The 16,835-nt window shown below is 35.3% G+C and overlaps 1 protein-coding gene across 5 annotated transcripts in view; it reads left to right on the top strand.

Moving 5' to 3' along the window:
- The window catches only part of LOC145303445 (RNA-binding protein 5-A-like), a 93,621-nt gene extending 77,724 nt beyond the window's left edge, over positions 1-15,897 (top strand). For 4 of the 5 annotated variants that reach the window (XM_080144778.1, XM_080144777.1, XM_080144776.1 and 1 more), the window contains exons 20-23: positions 4,969-5,034; positions 5,674-5,759; positions 14,451-14,577; positions 14,922-15,212. In XM_080144778.1, coding sequence (XP_080000904.1) covers positions 4,969-5,034; positions 5,674-5,759; positions 14,451-14,577; positions 14,922-15,047 — 405 coding nt within the window. In that variant the 3' untranslated portion in view covers positions 15,048-15,212. Of the gene's footprint in view, positions 1-4,968; positions 5,035-5,673; positions 5,760-14,450; positions 14,578-14,921 lie in introns of all 5 variants that reach the window. The other variant, XM_080144779.1, reaches the window with a different exon arrangement.
- Positions 15,898-16,835: the final 938 nt, after the last annotated feature.

Raw genomic sequence — 16,835 nt, 5'->3', positions numbered from 1 at the left:
TTCGAAGTAATCTCTGGCTGCAATGCACTTGTTGTATTGTTACAACTTCTGGAAGGTCCCATAGAAGTCCTCTTGTGTGAGTGTATCAATGACCTCTGTTATGGCCTCTTTCATCTCCTCAGTTGTCTAATAATGACAATCTCTTTCCTTGAATTTAGGGAATAACCAAAAGTTACGGAGCAAGGTCTGAACTATAGGGAGGGTGAGGAACTGTCTTGATACCCATCCTGGTCAAATAGTCTATGATAAGGATGGAGCACCCTTGGGACAAACTTTGCGCAAATCTTCCGCATCTTAAGTTCCTTGCAAATAATTGTATGTACAGTTCTCAGACTGACATCAAACTGGATACTTATTGTCTCTATAGACACAAATCCTTATCCATGAACTTCTTTATTTGGCCAATCAACTCTGGTATTCTGACTTCCTTACTCTGCCAACACCTCTCCATCATCTGTCTTCCTTGAATCTCTTATGCCACTCAAAAACTGATGCTCAATTCATGCAAGATGGTCCAAAAGGAGTCTGAAGCATTCCATATGTTTCTGTAGCATGTTTTCCAAGTTTTAAACAGAATTTTATTGCATATCGTTTTTCTAAAGTGTCCTCATGTCCAGATTGTATTTTTGAAATTCACCATCTGTGACAATCAGGCTTTAGTAGGGTGTATTCCAATTCCTTCTGTAGCTGTTTATTTGAATCATAAGTCATCTCAATATGTATAGCAATAACATATTGAATTTTCAAGAGTCTACGACAATTTTAGATTCCCGGAAACTTATTAAAGGTACCTCATACATTATCGCACTATCATCTCTGGTTGACGTCTTTTTCTGCACCCTTCCCCAATTCATTCTAGATATACTTTAATCACAAATTTTTATGTCTGTACAGTCCAAGAACCTCCCATTAACTACAGATTTGGATAAGTTTCACCTTTACTAAAAGCTTAGTTATTCTAACATTATCGATTAATTTCATGTTACTCTCATATCCTTTTGAAAAGCAATTCTTCCATCATTCTGCAAAACCATAAAGCACTACTTGTAGTAATGTTAACAATGTGACTTTCATCAGGTATGATATGCACTTGAACATTAGCAGTATTATTAGAATTAAAGGCACTCACCCATACCGACATGAAAAGCCAAAGAAAAATTTTTACGATGTATGTAACTGTAACAAAGAAAATATGTGGACCAAAAATTATATCAGTTGATCAAATGGTTTTCTTTTCATAAAGAAAATCATTTTTAAGTGATTTCGTTTTTTTGCAATAACTCCACTTTCTCGTGAAGAATAGCTTTCTAAAAATCTTGCAAAAATTGGAATGATTTGTTATTATCTCCCTTGTCCTACAAAAATGTTTAGATTTTTAATCATTTAGCCATGAAATTTAATTCTTTTATAAAAAAATTTTTAAAAATAAAACTACTTGATCAATTTATGTGATTTTTTTTTTTTTTTTGGTGTATATTTTTTGTCATCGGTATGTACACAATAGGATTTTTTTTTTCATCATGGGGGTGTGGGGTGTTATGAACTTGTACCAAATTAAATACACAACTAATAGACAGCCTTTGGATCGTTCAGGCATAAAATATGTATGCAGGTTTTAAGTTAAGATAGTGCTATCCTCTTCAAAAAAAAAAAAACAAGAAAAGATTTCATCTTCATCAAAAAAAGAAAGTCATTAGCATTCACCACTTCTAAAAAAAAAAAAAAATAGAAATGTCTTTGCAGTTCATTCTAGAAGGTTGCACCAGAGTCCGATGTGTCTCCATACAGTGCACTAGATACCTGTTGTAAAAGAATGGACTTGGATGGATGTTAGGTACTTAACACCTAACCATCTGTGTTAACTGAGGACTGTTGTCCTTTATTAGTAACTCTTTTAACTGTCATATCTCGATAAGATGCACACTCCTGACATTATGCAGGACATCCATCTGTAAAATCCTGCTTAAATTCTGACTATGACTATGCCGAATTTCTCTTTGATAACGGTTGAATGTATTATTCCCAGTAGAGCTAAACCTGGACAAGTCAGATTGTCATCATGTGAATCCGCTTAGTGTTTCCGAATACATTAACTACATGATTGAACTCTTAAAATTCATAAAAAAATACTTGTTACTATTTTTAGTCACAATCATAATTATCCAGTGGTGACTGGAAGTCTTTTATTTTACCACATTTTTTTAATAGGATTTTCAAAGTTAAATTAAAGTATTACACAGTAATCATGAAATTGTTATAAATGTTTACTAATTATTATAGTAGTTGTTTTACTTTATAAAATTATTGATTGCAATAACTTCCAAATTTCTCAATACATGAAAATTTCTAAGAATTTTGAAGCCAGAAAAGATTTTATATTTGACAGTTGAAAATTTCCTCTACAAGGAATGAAAGTGTCACAAAGTAATTTATTTTTACATGTCCATCATTAACAAAAAATTAAAACGATTAATTTGTTTCTGGAGAAACTGAAATGCATTATTTTGTAATAAAGTTATTTTTAATAGAATGCCTTGCACTTTTGATTTTCAATAAATATTTTATTAAATTAAAATCTAAATTGTGTACAGATAAGAAATAAAATAAATGGGCAAACAATTGTGTGCTTATTTAGAACAGGCCTGAGTGCCTGGGTGTTTGGAGGTGTGTGTTGAGCAAAAAAAAAATAAATAAGTGGTAGTAGGCAGGCAGGCTTTAACCCGTACTGCGAAGGAGGAAAAGAATGTAGAAAAAAAAACGTGACGTGTTTGCTGTTGCGCCCATTGCCAAACCGGAAATGACATAGGTTTAAATTAAGGCTAGACAATCGAAAAGAGGCGATGGCTTTCGAAAATATCAACGAAAAATGTGACCCCCCCCCTCCCTGTAGAAAAACGCCCAGTTGAGGGTGAAGGAATTAGTTTTTGACCAATTTTTTTATATTTGTCATCTGAAAGGTTGAGCTTCAAAATGATACCAATCTTGTGAAAATCTGTTGCCTCTGTCGAAAGCTTTAAGCGGACATAGATTTAAACAGATGAGTGAGATTTATATTATAGACTAGTGGGGGTGCCCGGCGTTGCCAGGTGTTTGGAGCAGAAAAAAAAGTGTTAGTAGACAGGTAGGTGGAAACAGAAAGTGAAAGAAGAGGGCGGCAGTACTAGGGTCTATCTTCAAAAACCATTTGCACCTAGCTTAATCTCTTCATTAGGATGATAATAGATAGAGAAAAAAAGAATTTTTGAAAAAAAGTCATTTTTGGCATGTGGGGGGCTTTTTTTTACGATATTGCCCCCCCCCCCCCCCCCCCCCCGGGGGGGCCAAAATCACCATTTGCAGCAAAAAATTTACATTATGCAAAATTGCATGCACCTAAACGTCCTAAATGGATACAAATTGGTATAGATAGTTGAGACTGATGATTTCTAGCCATTTTTGAGGCATTTTTGGGTTTATAGGATGAAAAGAAGGGCCAAAATGAGCCGAAATTTGCCCAAAATTACCCGAAACTTAAAAAATCGGCTGATAGACTTGGTTGTCAGAGCGAAGCAATGGGTTGTAATACCGTTCATCAATTTCATTAGAGATGACACCAATTCGATTTGACTTCTGGTTCTGGTAGAAGATTCGCTCGTCTTCATCGAAGTCCGCAGGGATTACGCTGGTTTTAAGGAGGTCAAACAGAACCATATGATTTTCAGCCCATGCTGTGAACAGTTGTCGCTTACTCTTCCCCAAAAGTTCGGTTTTACGTTTCTTGCCTCCGGTAGACAGCACGTAGTAATCGTTGTAGTGATTGTTCAACAACTTTCTGATCTTCTGCTGTACAATAATATCATCGTAAAAAAAAGCCCCCCACATGCCAAAAATGACTTTTTTTCAAAAATTCTTTTTTTCTCTATCTATTATCATCCTAATGAAGAGATTAAGCTAGGTGCAAATGGTTTTTGAAGATAGACCCCTAGTACTGCCGCCCTCTAATCTTACTGCTACGCTACGACACGGGAGGAAGTGAAAAGTGTTCCAATTTAGCAATGTCAATCCAAAAGTTGACTTGCTAAGCGAATGAGTTAACGCAGGCGCAAAACTGAATGTCTGGCTGTAAGCCAGTTAAGCTTCTCGCCCCGTACTTGTTTCCCCACAATGTTTGGAAAAAACAGCTCCCCACAAAGCAGCATCCAAATGAATAGCAATTGTTTAATATGAAGGGTTTCCCCCACATTGATCAAAGCTAATTGCTTTCTGGACGTCCTTGGCAGGAAAGTCAGGCAGCCTACTTCTCTTCGATTAGCTTCGCTTTATTTATACAAAAAAGACGAACAAACACATGAAAGGACAGAATAGAGGTAATTTTTTAAAAGTTAAGCAAAATAAATGTGGAGATGACGTCCGTTAATGTAACCTCGTCGAGAACCCCGGTGAAAAAAACCTTTCTTGGTGCGTGTCCATTTTGCCTTTTATATATTACACTTAACTAAAAAAAGAAATCTACAAAAAATAGATAAATCTTTGATGTACGTACCCATCACTGGACGAAAATGCCATATTCCAAAAATCACATAAATTGATATAGTATTTTTTTTTAACTAAGGAAATCAGATTTTATTACTAAGCGAAGTGCTATTTTTTGAATGGCTATCCTTTATAAATAAGAGGGAGACCACTCAATCTGACCTACAGAGATTTTTTTAAAAAAAATCAGTCTTCTATTGAATACTTTTCTTGAAATCATGAAAAATCGTAAAAAAAAAAAAAATTTTGTACAAAAAAATAACTTGATCAATTTACATAATTTCTGTGAGTATTTTACTATATGTATATATGTATATGATTTTTAAAAAATGTAATTCTAAATAAGCAGCAGCAATTTTATTATCCATAAACAAAAAAAAAAGTTAAAAAAAAAATCTCAACTGTGACTAGTTTTAACATTGTGATTGAACATGAAATTGTTCTTGAATTTTTCAGCAAAATCTGGATGTTTTGAGAAAGAAATTTGGATCAGGTGGTGCAGATGGAGACAAAAAAGGGCCTGTAAGTAATAGCCATATGGCTTCTTTTTTTTTTTTTTTTTTTTTTTTTTTTAATACAGGACAGTGTATAAATCTGAAAGGGCATGCATTTTTAGTGAAAGCTATCTTTTAAATTATAATTTTAAAGTCCCTTTAGACCAACATCTTGTCTTGCATAATTGTTGGTATACAGAATATATAATTAATGAAAAAAAGCAAAAATTGGAAACTTAAATGTTAATGAGATGAGAGAATTAGAATTTTAAAATGAATTTAATAAAATGTCTAAGAGGAAAGTTAGCTTTAAAGTCCTACCCCCTCAAAAAAAAATAAAAACAAACATCTTTTCAAATCAGAAAGAATCTGCAGGGAAAACAATAATTTACCTCTAAATCCTTGATCTTCAACACTAGGATAAAAATTTTATATCGTTTTCTTTTTTGTTCTTGGTCAGTGATTGAGAAATCTTTCTAGACTTAGACAATTTTAATTTTTCTCCCAATCCAGTGTACCCCTTTTTGGGAGCTGAATTCTCTCCCATGTTAAAAACTGACCCTGTGTTTAACTTTATCCCTATGAGGTAAACAAATAAATAGGCTCCTGTGATTGCTAAGATTTTATTTTTTCATATTCTCCCCTTTTTTTTTTTCTTCTGCTTTAGTACCGTGACCGGGCAAAGGAAAGACGAGAGAAATATGGAGCCCCATCTCCACCAGAACCGCGCCGTAAATTTGAAGCTCCTGTCAAGTGAGTGACTTTTTCAACTGCTTTGATACTTTTAAATCTTTATTTTGAAAAAGACGTACTTTTTATCAATATTTTAGAATTAGTTTTAACTAGCAGTTCAGCCCAGCTGTGCTTGGGTCCTATGTACTGTTCATAATTTCATGTGCATATATTACATGTCAGTCCAAAGCTCTCAAAGTGCATTCTAACCGATTGCGCTGACATGAGGCTCTCATTGACGAATATATCATCGATATATGAGGATGTTGCCTGTTGCACTGCCTCATCTTGTTGCCGGATAGCATGCATGATTGCTGTCATAATGCCTGATGCCACATTTAGACCGAACCCTAGCCTGGTTAGACAATATCGGGTTCCTCCAATTTCCACAGTCTGAAATGGCCACAATTTCTTCTCAATGCGTATTTGCAGATAGGCCCTGCGTAGGTCCAGAGTTGCCACGTTCGATTCCTGCTGTCGCCACTCCCTTAATTTGAGTGCACACACATCAGCCCTTGCCGTATATGGGTCGACATGCTCATTGAGCTCACGGTAGTCTAGGACGGGGCGGACCTTTTGTTTGGTCTCTTGTACGACGGCCATCAAGGGAATCCGCCCTCGCGGCGGGGGGAGCTCATCCTCTGGGTATGGAAGAAGCCAGCCATTGTCGATCCACATTTGCAGTTCTTCTTCATACTGTTCCCTTAGCCACATGGGTGGGGGATATTCCGATAACCGGTTCCGCAAGGATATTGGTGGCTGATTGTTTGACCACTTCCAATTGCCGTCCATGCATTGGTGTTTCTATCATACTCTGCATGAAAGTCAGGCTCGTCAAGAGTTATGGCAGCACAAACATGTTCCTCACATCGGGAGAACTGTACCTTGCCGGTTTTGTCCACAGTAATTCCACCCAGTTGTGTAATCGAGTCCATCCCCAGGAGTAGGTCGTACCCCGAGAAACTCTCCCTCCACAACCAGGGCTCGCACGGCTACTGCAGGCCCGTTGTTGATGCTTGCGCGGATAATGCTCACCCCACAAGAGGCTAGTGAACCTCCGCCTACAGTTAGTACCGGAATTCTCTCTGCTTTCCAAGTGGCACAGCATATCTTGCTTACGAGAGTCTGGGTGCACCCAGTATCCACAAGCGTGAGGCGCTCGCTTCCATTAATGTGTATGCTTACAGTGGGTAGCGCCCTGCTCAATGACGAATCTGGGGAGAAGACTGGCGCTGTAGCTTCTTCCCCTTGCCCGTTTCCTGGACAGGTGCAGGCCAGGTGTCCGCGTTTTTTGCACTTGTAGCACTGCGGCCCGTCAAGTTTCCGAGTTGATTGACGTGACGAAAGACAATCACAGGCCAAATGGTTGGGTCCTCCACACTTATAGCAGGTTGTAACTGAGCCCAGGTCCTGCAATCCAACCTGTGATGGTTGTACAGCTGCCGCTTGGTCTATAGTGTTAGGGCTTTTCTTTAGTATTGCTCGTGCCCACGCCAATACTTCCGATATGTCCATCTTGTCCACTTGGGATGAGGCACGGAGCAGATCTTCCACACTCTTAGGTAATCCTGCAACAAAGGCGCACACCAAGCCTTTGTCTGACATCCCTCCAAAAAGGACCGATAGCTTTTTTAGCTCAGCCAGATACACATCCACCGTTTCCCCGGGATGTAATTTTCGGGTTATGAATTCCTTCCATGCAGTAACTGGATCTAACGCAAATGCTTTAAAAAGGGGCGCGCTTGATGCAGGCAAAATCTGTTTTCTTCTCATCAGCCAACTGCTGGTATACGGCATATGCTCCCCCAGTGAGGCGCATTGGGACCACGCATTCCATACGCTTCACCCCACTGAGCTGACATATTAATTCTGCTTTTTCCACCCATTCCTGCACTGAGTGATCAGTGCTACTGCCATCAAACAGGGGAATTAGCTTGGAGTCAAATCCTGACGTCATGCCGAAATAGCTTGTGTTCGTTACAACTCTACTTTCAACTGAGTCGTTTGTTTCGTTCACCACACTCTTTTCTTCTACCTCTTCTTTTACACACGTCCATTCGCTTTAGTGACTAAAAATCGTCTGTCCTCCCGCTTTCCTTTTCTCGTTATTTATGGAATCAGGGTACGAGATTCCACGAGACTTTTTTCCACATAAACGCATGCGGGCGCCATCTTGATTCTCAATTTGTGCTTTGCATGCACAAACGCGCAGCCGCTTTAACGGTAAGCCACTTCTTTCTCCACCTCTCCATTTTTACTGCATTGATTAAACAAAAATTGTAAAAAAAAGGCTAATTAGCAACTAAGTCTTAAATTTCACGATTCAAAAAAGATATGTGAGGATGTATTACACAACATAGATGTATTACACACAATATAACAACTTGATACAAGTTACAGAACCATATAGTTTCATTTTTTTATTAAACGCAATAATAAAAACTGTTACTAGAACTAAATTGTTCTGTGTAATTTCCTTTCGAGAAAAATGAAGGTCTAATTTGCTGGTGCAATGACTTTGTAATAATGTGTCTTTCTTCCTGCCCATGTAAAACTTATGAAACTTCTGTTAAGTTCACAGCCTTTTCCACTCCTTGTAAGTGGGCAGGTAATTTAGGAAGTTTTAGTTTAGTTCTTTTTTTTGAGAAAAATCAATCAAATTTGATCAGTGTGTAGCTGCAGAATTGATAGCAGTAATCTTTTTCAATATTTTTTCTTGGTTGTTCTTTCTCAGTTTTTTTTTTTTTTTTTTTTCAGTCTTTTGTGTTGTGTTGTTTTTCTGAAAAAGAAAACAACACACAAAAAACAATTATTTGAAAACACTTATTTTTTTTTTTTTATATATATATTTTTGTGATGTAATATAAATAAAACTGACTATTGTTTGGGTAAATTCAGAAAACTAATAAAATTTAATGGATAAATATTTATTTACCTAATGGACATAATCGTTTGAATGCCTTCTCTCACATCCAATTCATCTGGGTTTATCATTGATATATTTTCTGGAAGTAGTGCAAAAGTACTATATTTTAAACTGTTTAAAACAGTAATTTAGATTTCAGTTAACTGTTTTGTTCTCTGAATCATTAAAAACATACTGTTGTTGGTTAAAAAAAATTGTCGGTTTCGATCTCAAACCAACTAACTGCATACACTTGGATGATAAATTTGACCAGAATGTTTGATTTATCGTGTTTGAGGATAGACACCTCGTCCATAGACCTTGTGGCTAATCTTGCTTGATTCAAGTGTCCAATTTTCTAAGCTACATATCTTAAGTTAACTTTTCCTTAAGAAATGCCAACAGCATACTCAAAAAGTAGCCGCTGGTCTTCACTTAAATTATTTGTTTCTTCTGCTTTTAGATAATGATGATTGAGAGGGCCACTAATTTTTTTAGAATTCTATTTGAGACAAATCCTGATAATTATTGATACAAAGTTTCCCCAAAGGACCAGTAAATGTTGTTAGGATTCTTGTTGTTCCATCAATTAATTTAAAAATTTCTCTAAATGATAGTTCTTCTAGTGTAACCTGAAAATTACAAAATTTGCATGTTTAATAATAGAATCAGAATATATAATAAATACCAATATATTTTATTTTCCACAAAAAAAAGAACATAATTGCAGGTGAATCTATAGAATTAATTTTACCTCTTTGTTAGGTTTGTTTGGTTGTTTTTGTTTTACGGCATATCAACCCTTTTCAGGTTAATGCTGAATCCAGTTATTTTGAAGAAAAATTTTTTAATAGAATATTAATTTTTTTTTTTCTTTTTTTGCAATGGCAATTAAAGGGTAGCCCCACACTCCTCAAGCTGGGGCCTCACCATCGGATATAGTTTAAGGTCATATCCAGGACCGCCTCCGTGTTAGAACAAGTGCAGACTATGTGCCTTGTTTGACAATTTTCTGTCTTGTACTTTACTGCAAAGTCATCACATCTCAAGACAGGAAGTTTACAGCTACAATAAGATATATCAGTCTGTCTAGCTGTTCCTTCATTCTTTTCACTTTGTTTGCTGCAAGATATTTCCTGTCAATCTGTTTGGCCTTCTTATAGCAAAATATATTGATCTTCTGTCCTATATAACATTCCCTTAACAAGGGCAATTGTGGATTGACTACTTGCCAAATACTAATGATTTCCTTGGCAATTAATTTAGAAATCTCACTATTTTTTAAGTGGGGATAACTGTTTGAGGAAATAACTAAACTGGATGACTTGTCATGAAGTTAAGGATGCTGTTTCATCCAAACGAGAAGGTGAACCAGCAAATATTTGTGAACCATGGGTTAAAACTGAACATCGTATTTTTACTGACATTTACTGACTGAACGTTTATACCAAGCACTGGATAAGCAGGGGAGGGCAGTAGCTCTAGATATACCTTTTGGCAGGGTATGGCACGATGATCTTATGAAAATAAAATCCTATGTTATTACTGGACGAATGCTTAGCATAATTAGATCCTTCTTAAATGAGAGAAGAATCCAGGTTGTCCTCGATGGGTGTATGTTCAAAAAATTTTATATAAATGCGGGTGTACCTCGGGGATCAATCTTTGGACTTTTATTATTTCTAGTATTCATAAATGACTTACCTGATAAAGTTGTCTCTGAGATGGGTATATTTGCCGACGACACCACGCTCTATAGCAGGCACGTGGGGAAAACTAATGAGCACATATCTAAGGTAATGGCCAAAACCCTAGAGGAAGACCTTCAGTCTGTAGTGGAATGGGGTCATAAATGGATGGTAACGTTCAACGCTGCCAAGACAAAGCTAGTTTCCTTTAATAATTACATGAAACCTTACCAACCACCAATAGCTATGGCTAGAGATATTTTACCTGAGAGCACTTCGTTCAAGCTCCTTGGCTTAACGATCTCGGGAAACATGAGTTGGAATAAATACATTGAAATCATTGCTAAGGCTTCTACAAAGAAGGTGGGCTCTCTTTATCGTGCTAGAAAGTTATTTACGCCTGAAAGTATCCTGTACCTCTACAAAGCCACCATTCGCCCATGTATGGAGTACTGCTGTCACATTTGGGCTGGTGCATCTGCTACTAGTCTCTCACTTCTGGACAGGGTCCAAAAGAGAGCCACCAACCTAATAGGTCCTGAACTGTTATCTAAACTTCAGCCCCTGTCCCACCGACGAAATGTTGCATCCCTCTGCCTGTTTTAGAAGTATTTTAATGGTGAATGCTCTGACGAACTACAAGCTCTTGTACCTCCTCGACGAAAATACCCGCAACAAACCCGACAAGCAGCAGAGTCCCACTCCTACACAGTTGAGATCCCTAGATGTAATAAAGCCTTTTCTCTAATAGCTTCTTCCCCAGAACTGCAGGACTTTGGAATTCTCTTTCGGTTTCCTGCTTCCCCAACTGTACGGGCATGCAAAAGTTCAAGTGTAATGTGAACAGACATCTTGCTGCTAAACTCCCTACATAGTACCCCTGGTACTTAGGTCCCTGATAGTAGCCCCCTACATCAAAGTGGCAGTAAGCCTTGTTTGGGGTGAAAATGTAAAAAAATAAATAAATAAAAAATTTTAAACTGAAAAGTAAAATAAATAAATGGATGATAACTGAAGGAAACTATTTTAGGCTATCTTCCAGTTTCACATATAAAAGAATAAGTGCTAGTTATAAGAAATAATGAAAAACTTTGTAGAGTTGAATTAAATGTATTGAAGAGAGAGGACCAGACCAAATCAGAGGCATAATTGTGTTTAGTTTAAACATTATTTTTTTTAGTAAACTTTAGCTCCTCCTTTGATAACAAGACTTTATCCATAAAGAGAAGAGGTTCATTCTTGCTGTAGCTGTGCCATTTTAAACGAGTGTTTAGTATTTAGAGTTTGAAAAACCAGTGCTTGTCGATCTGTTATTATGCTATTTTTAATAGTATTTTTAAGTTAAGTTTAATTTTTACGCTATTATCTTTTTTTATTAATTTGTTAGGTGAAAGTACAGAATAGTTACAACACGTCCTCCCATCTTCCCCATATTAAGAATGACTTTCTAAATAATAAAGTTATTTTACCACAATGCACAGTGCACCGAAAAACCTTTTAAAGCAGTTTCCTTATTTACCTTTGTGGGTTTTCTGATTTTAAAACTATAATTTTAAAGAAAAATACTGCTTAAAAACAATTATTCCCTAAAAATAAAAGAAATAAAAATTTTCCACTAATTTTCTGCAAAGTATATTTATTAAATAGAAAAACTTGAAAATTTATGTGGTTATGTTTCGTAAAGAATGTGTAGAATAAAATTGTATGGGCTATTATTATTATTATTATTATTTTTTTTTTTTTTTTAATATAAAACTGGAGTATTACCATATTTTAATAAAAAAAAAAATTTTTTTCAAATAGAATTTGATGTGAATATTAGGTTGGTGTAAAAATAATGTGTTTTGGCGTTCGTTTGAATGTCAAAAAATGACATTGTGTTTGCTCTAACCTAATAGAAAAACAAATTAAGAAAGAAAACAAATGTTTAAATTCACTGCAGACACTTGAAATATAATAATATATATTTTAAACAAGTCTTTTTCGTTTCTCCTTTCGAAAAAATCAAGCCTAAAATTATATTTTTAAATTAAATAATAAACAAACGTTAATTTCCAATATCAATAACGAACGTATGTTTACAATGGTGAAATCTAAAATGTTCCCACCTCCAAAAAAGTTCCTGAAATGAAAAAGCAAACATTGGTCATTATTATTAAAAAAAAAAAAAAACAATTTTGCTTTTACACTTAATATTTATTTTATTAATTCATTATCCTCACTTGTTTTATTTAAAAATGTAGTTTAAAACATATTCTAAATAATGATTCCATTTTCTTAACAGTACGGATTGTTTTGACGACGGGACATTCTTGACAACCGAAAAACTTTTAATGGCTGCAATTTTTCAACTTTTAAAGTCATTTCCTCAAGCAAATATAACGATTTTGAAAAAAATATTTTGTGTAGGTCTTTTCTATGTCAAACCCCAACTATCATCATCATTGCATCACTGGGGTTCCAAAATCGACCTGGTATTGCTTGGTCACTTTTCTAATAGAGATAGATTTGTTTGAAAATTCTATCAAAAACTTTTTTTTTTGTTTTTATATACACTTTATATTTTCACATTCCAGACAGCTTTTTAGCTGTATGATGGCTCTTCAATGGTATTAGCAACAGGAATTGCTTCACATTTTTTATTGGCAATCATGTGCCATTACCTCTGCTGTGTGTAAGAGAAATTTATAAATGCTTATATATGCGTAATTATTGGCTTCCTGTTCTATTCTTTTATGAAGAGCTATACATAGTGGGAGCTTGTGATCTTTTATCAGAGAGCTCTATCATCGATAAGGAGCAATTTTATTTTTCTAAAAATCTGTCTACTTATCTAATATGGCCTTGTGTGTTTAGAACATTCTCTACCAAACTACTGTCAATTTTTGGCCAGACTTGAAACTTGATATATAGGGATTTGAGCCTGTGGAACAAATTCAATTTGGTTTTTAGCTAGTAAAAATAGCTGCTAAAGGGTCAAAATTGGAACTTGGCAGGCATGTTGACTTAAAGAGCTTCTGTAGGCATGTGCAAATGTACATTTAAACATTAAAATCAGTTCATTGTTACAGTTTTGATATCCATCTGTTGTTAGCTCAGATGGTAACGAATAATGCTGGAGTGCTAAATGTTTTGGTTTCAATTGTAGCTGACGTCATCCAAGTCATATTTTTAAACATATTTTGAAATCACTATATATTGAGTACAATAATCAATAGAGAATTGACTTTATAATAATAAATACAAAATCTGCATTAATTAAAATATATTTTAGCTTTTTTTTTTGACCAGACAACGCATGCATATAATGAGACCTACATCAGCCATTTTTAGCAAGAAAATTAGAAAGAATCAAAACCAAAGTATTTAGACAGGAAGTGTCCGTATTATTTAATGTAGCATGTTTCAAGGAAAGAATGAAAATATATTAACGGTAATTAATCTACACAAAGGCACCTACATTTCATCTACACAGGAAATGAATCTATTGATACTCTATGAAGATGAAATGCAGATGCTTTTATGTAGCTTAATTGCCATATATTTTCATACTTTACTACTAAGCTCTACTTTCGTATTGAGCACTGGAAGTGAATACTTAAAATCTATATTAATATATTTTATTACCTTATAATATATGTACATACATGAGATGTATCAAAAGATTGTTAGCAAATTTTTTTAGGAGTTGGAGGATGAAGAGATGCACATTTCTCATTTCTGATCACCTAGCTTTGACAACTTCATTTCTCTGTTGATAGTCTTGTTAATTTATCTACGACTGGAAGAGGAAGAACAATGCTTTCATTAAAAAAAAAACGGGGGGGACAGATACAGAAGAATTCTGTAAGTGTTCAGTATTTATGGAAGTGTGATTTTTCTTCATTTAAATAAGAAAAAAATTAACTCAATTTGGAGCAGTGCTTAAAATCTGAAATCATGTGCATTTTCTGTTGCTTTGCTCCCTTCCCTGGCCTGTGTCCTCCCCCTCCTTTATCATTATCTCCTAGTCTCAGCCTTCATTATTGTCTTCGCTGTCTTTCTATCTCCTCTCTCTCCAGCACTTTTTTCTCTCACTTCTAATGAACTCCAAATATGTGTATGTGTGTTGTCTTTCAGTTATGAAGAACCAACGAAGCAGGGAATCGGTAACGATAATATTGGCAACAAACTTTTACAGAAAATGGGTTGGAGTGAGGGCCAAGGGCTTGGCAAACAAGGCCAGGGCATTGTTGCACCCATTCAGGTGAGAGAATAATAAGTATTACGTTACCCCCCCCCCCCCCAATAATTCACATTTGTACAATTGCTAACCCCTCACCCTGTTTCAGTCCCAAACTGTCACTACACAAAATTGAACCTAAAAGAACAAGAATTGCTGTCTATTAAAATCATTAAAGATAAAATCCTCTTCAAAGATTTCGTTTTCATCTCTCTCACTTTCTCCTTTTGTTTGACCAACTATCATGCTTTCTCAACTATAATGAAAGGTCAATTTTGCTTATGTGCATGTGTATTTATCTGAGTTTTTTAAAAAAGTTTTCTCTTTTGTTAAATTAACTTTGCTTTTTATTTTCTTTTTCTTTCAAGGCTCAGCGAAGGTCAGTAAGTGCAGGACTTGGAGTTCGTGGCGCTACCATTGTTTCTGATGCTGGAGATTCATACAAGACCGCTGTCAAAAAGACAATGTTTGCTCGCTATCATGAGTTAGAATGAGACAACAATGCCAATGGCTATTCTTCAAACAAAAAAAGCGCCCATCCCCTACTTCTGTGTGTGTAATATATATATATATATATTGCTGTAACAGTCCCTTTTTTTTTTTTTTTTTTTTTAATTTTTTTGATTATATATTTTATTTTGTTGTTTTATAAAAGTAAACTCCCCTCACCACCATCTTTGACTATAAAATATTTCAACATAAATAATGGGTGTAAAGAGGGATTGGATTTTGGCTCCCAAGTGGGAGCAGTGGTTAGGGAGTTCAACTTACTAAAACACCTGACACATCTCAGCCCTTCTCTCTATTTCATAAAATTCACATTTTTTTTAAATTTTTTTTTTTTTGACTTTATTTATTAAAGTATTTCTGCTTTTTTTTTTTTCTATCTTTTCTCCTTTTCATTCATTTTTCACATTCCAGTCTTCCAAATACGAAATCATTTTTTTTTTTTTTTTTTTTTTTTGTCATGCTTCATCTATTCTTGACAAGCATCATTTTTCCACCACAAAAGCACTGCTCCTCCCACCCTTTCCTTGGCTATGTAAAATTTTTCTATTAAAGACTTTGATATTGATGGGTTAGCCACCCACCTCGCCCTCGGACACGTTAATTCCGATTGCTCAATTTTCTACCCCCCCCCCCCCCACACACACACTCATTTCTGGTGATCATTGGAACTGGAATCCTTTGTTTATTTACCTTCACCCCAACCTTCTCGGCTTAAGGCTGATTGATAGATGGATGTCTGGTTCTTTCTAAGGGAAGCTGAAAGATCAAATCTGAGATTTTCCAAATTCTACAAAAAAAAGAAAGGAAAAAAAAATAAAAAATCCATAATATTTTTTTGCTTGTTTTTTATTTTTCATTGTGCATGCTTTTTAAGGAATTTCTCTCTTTCAGTTAACAGCTGAACTACTTGAGAAAGCTACTTGCAGGTATCAAGGATTGGATAAATCATATATGCTAGACATGGTTTATGCAATCGTTGATAGGGTTATGCAAATGGATTTTGTGAAGGATTATCAGTTTTCTCACATTTGCCAGATTGTCGATGAAGGTTGTCATCGTTCATGGATTTAACCAAAGCTACATCAATTATGATAGAAATATATGGCCAATGGAGATTCTCCTGATGTGAGATACAAAAGCACTTCTGCAGTAGTTGTCATACTCGATGGAGAGACAGATACATTAGAAATTGGTGTTCTTTAGTGAGATCCTCTTGCATTATTTCTCTTCATAATTGTGCTTTATTATACATGTTATATGTCAATCTTCAGTAATGGTTTTACACTCAAATGTTGCTGTAGTAGACACTCTGCACGGGCCCTGATTAATCTATTATACTGATGACATTGTTTAAAGATTCTATTAATTCTGTACCAGATCTCCACACCCACATGTGAAAAATTATTTTAAGTAGATGTCTAACTAACCTCAGTCTGTTATTCTCCCAGATAGACGGATACCATTTGTAAACTAAAAAATGATAAATACTTATTTGTTTATGAACTGGACTTCTGGTTTTGCTTGGTGTGAGGGTACCTTCATTGCACTGTTGATAGATTGTCATTGATGAATTGATAGATTGCTTTAGCCCAGAACGTGTAGGAGACTATCACAGCTAGTGAGGGCACATTGTGCAGTGAGCACATCAAATGCATGTTCACATATGAGGAAAAATTGTCAAAATGGGACTTTACAAATGTACTGAAAACAAAATATATGCCTTTTAATCTACAGGCTCTGAAATTGAATGCATTGATAACTCTAAGATACTC

This window comes from Euprymna scolopes, chromosome 19, assembly GCF_053919585.1.
Source record: "Euprymna scolopes isolate OS-2025 chromosome 19, ASM5391958v1, whole genome shotgun sequence".
Taxonomy (NCBI): domain Eukaryota; kingdom Metazoa; phylum Mollusca; class Cephalopoda; order Sepiida; family Sepiolidae; genus Euprymna; species Euprymna scolopes.
The sequence above is the reverse complement of the archived record's forward strand: the minus strand, read 5'-3'. Positions and strand labels throughout refer to the sequence as shown.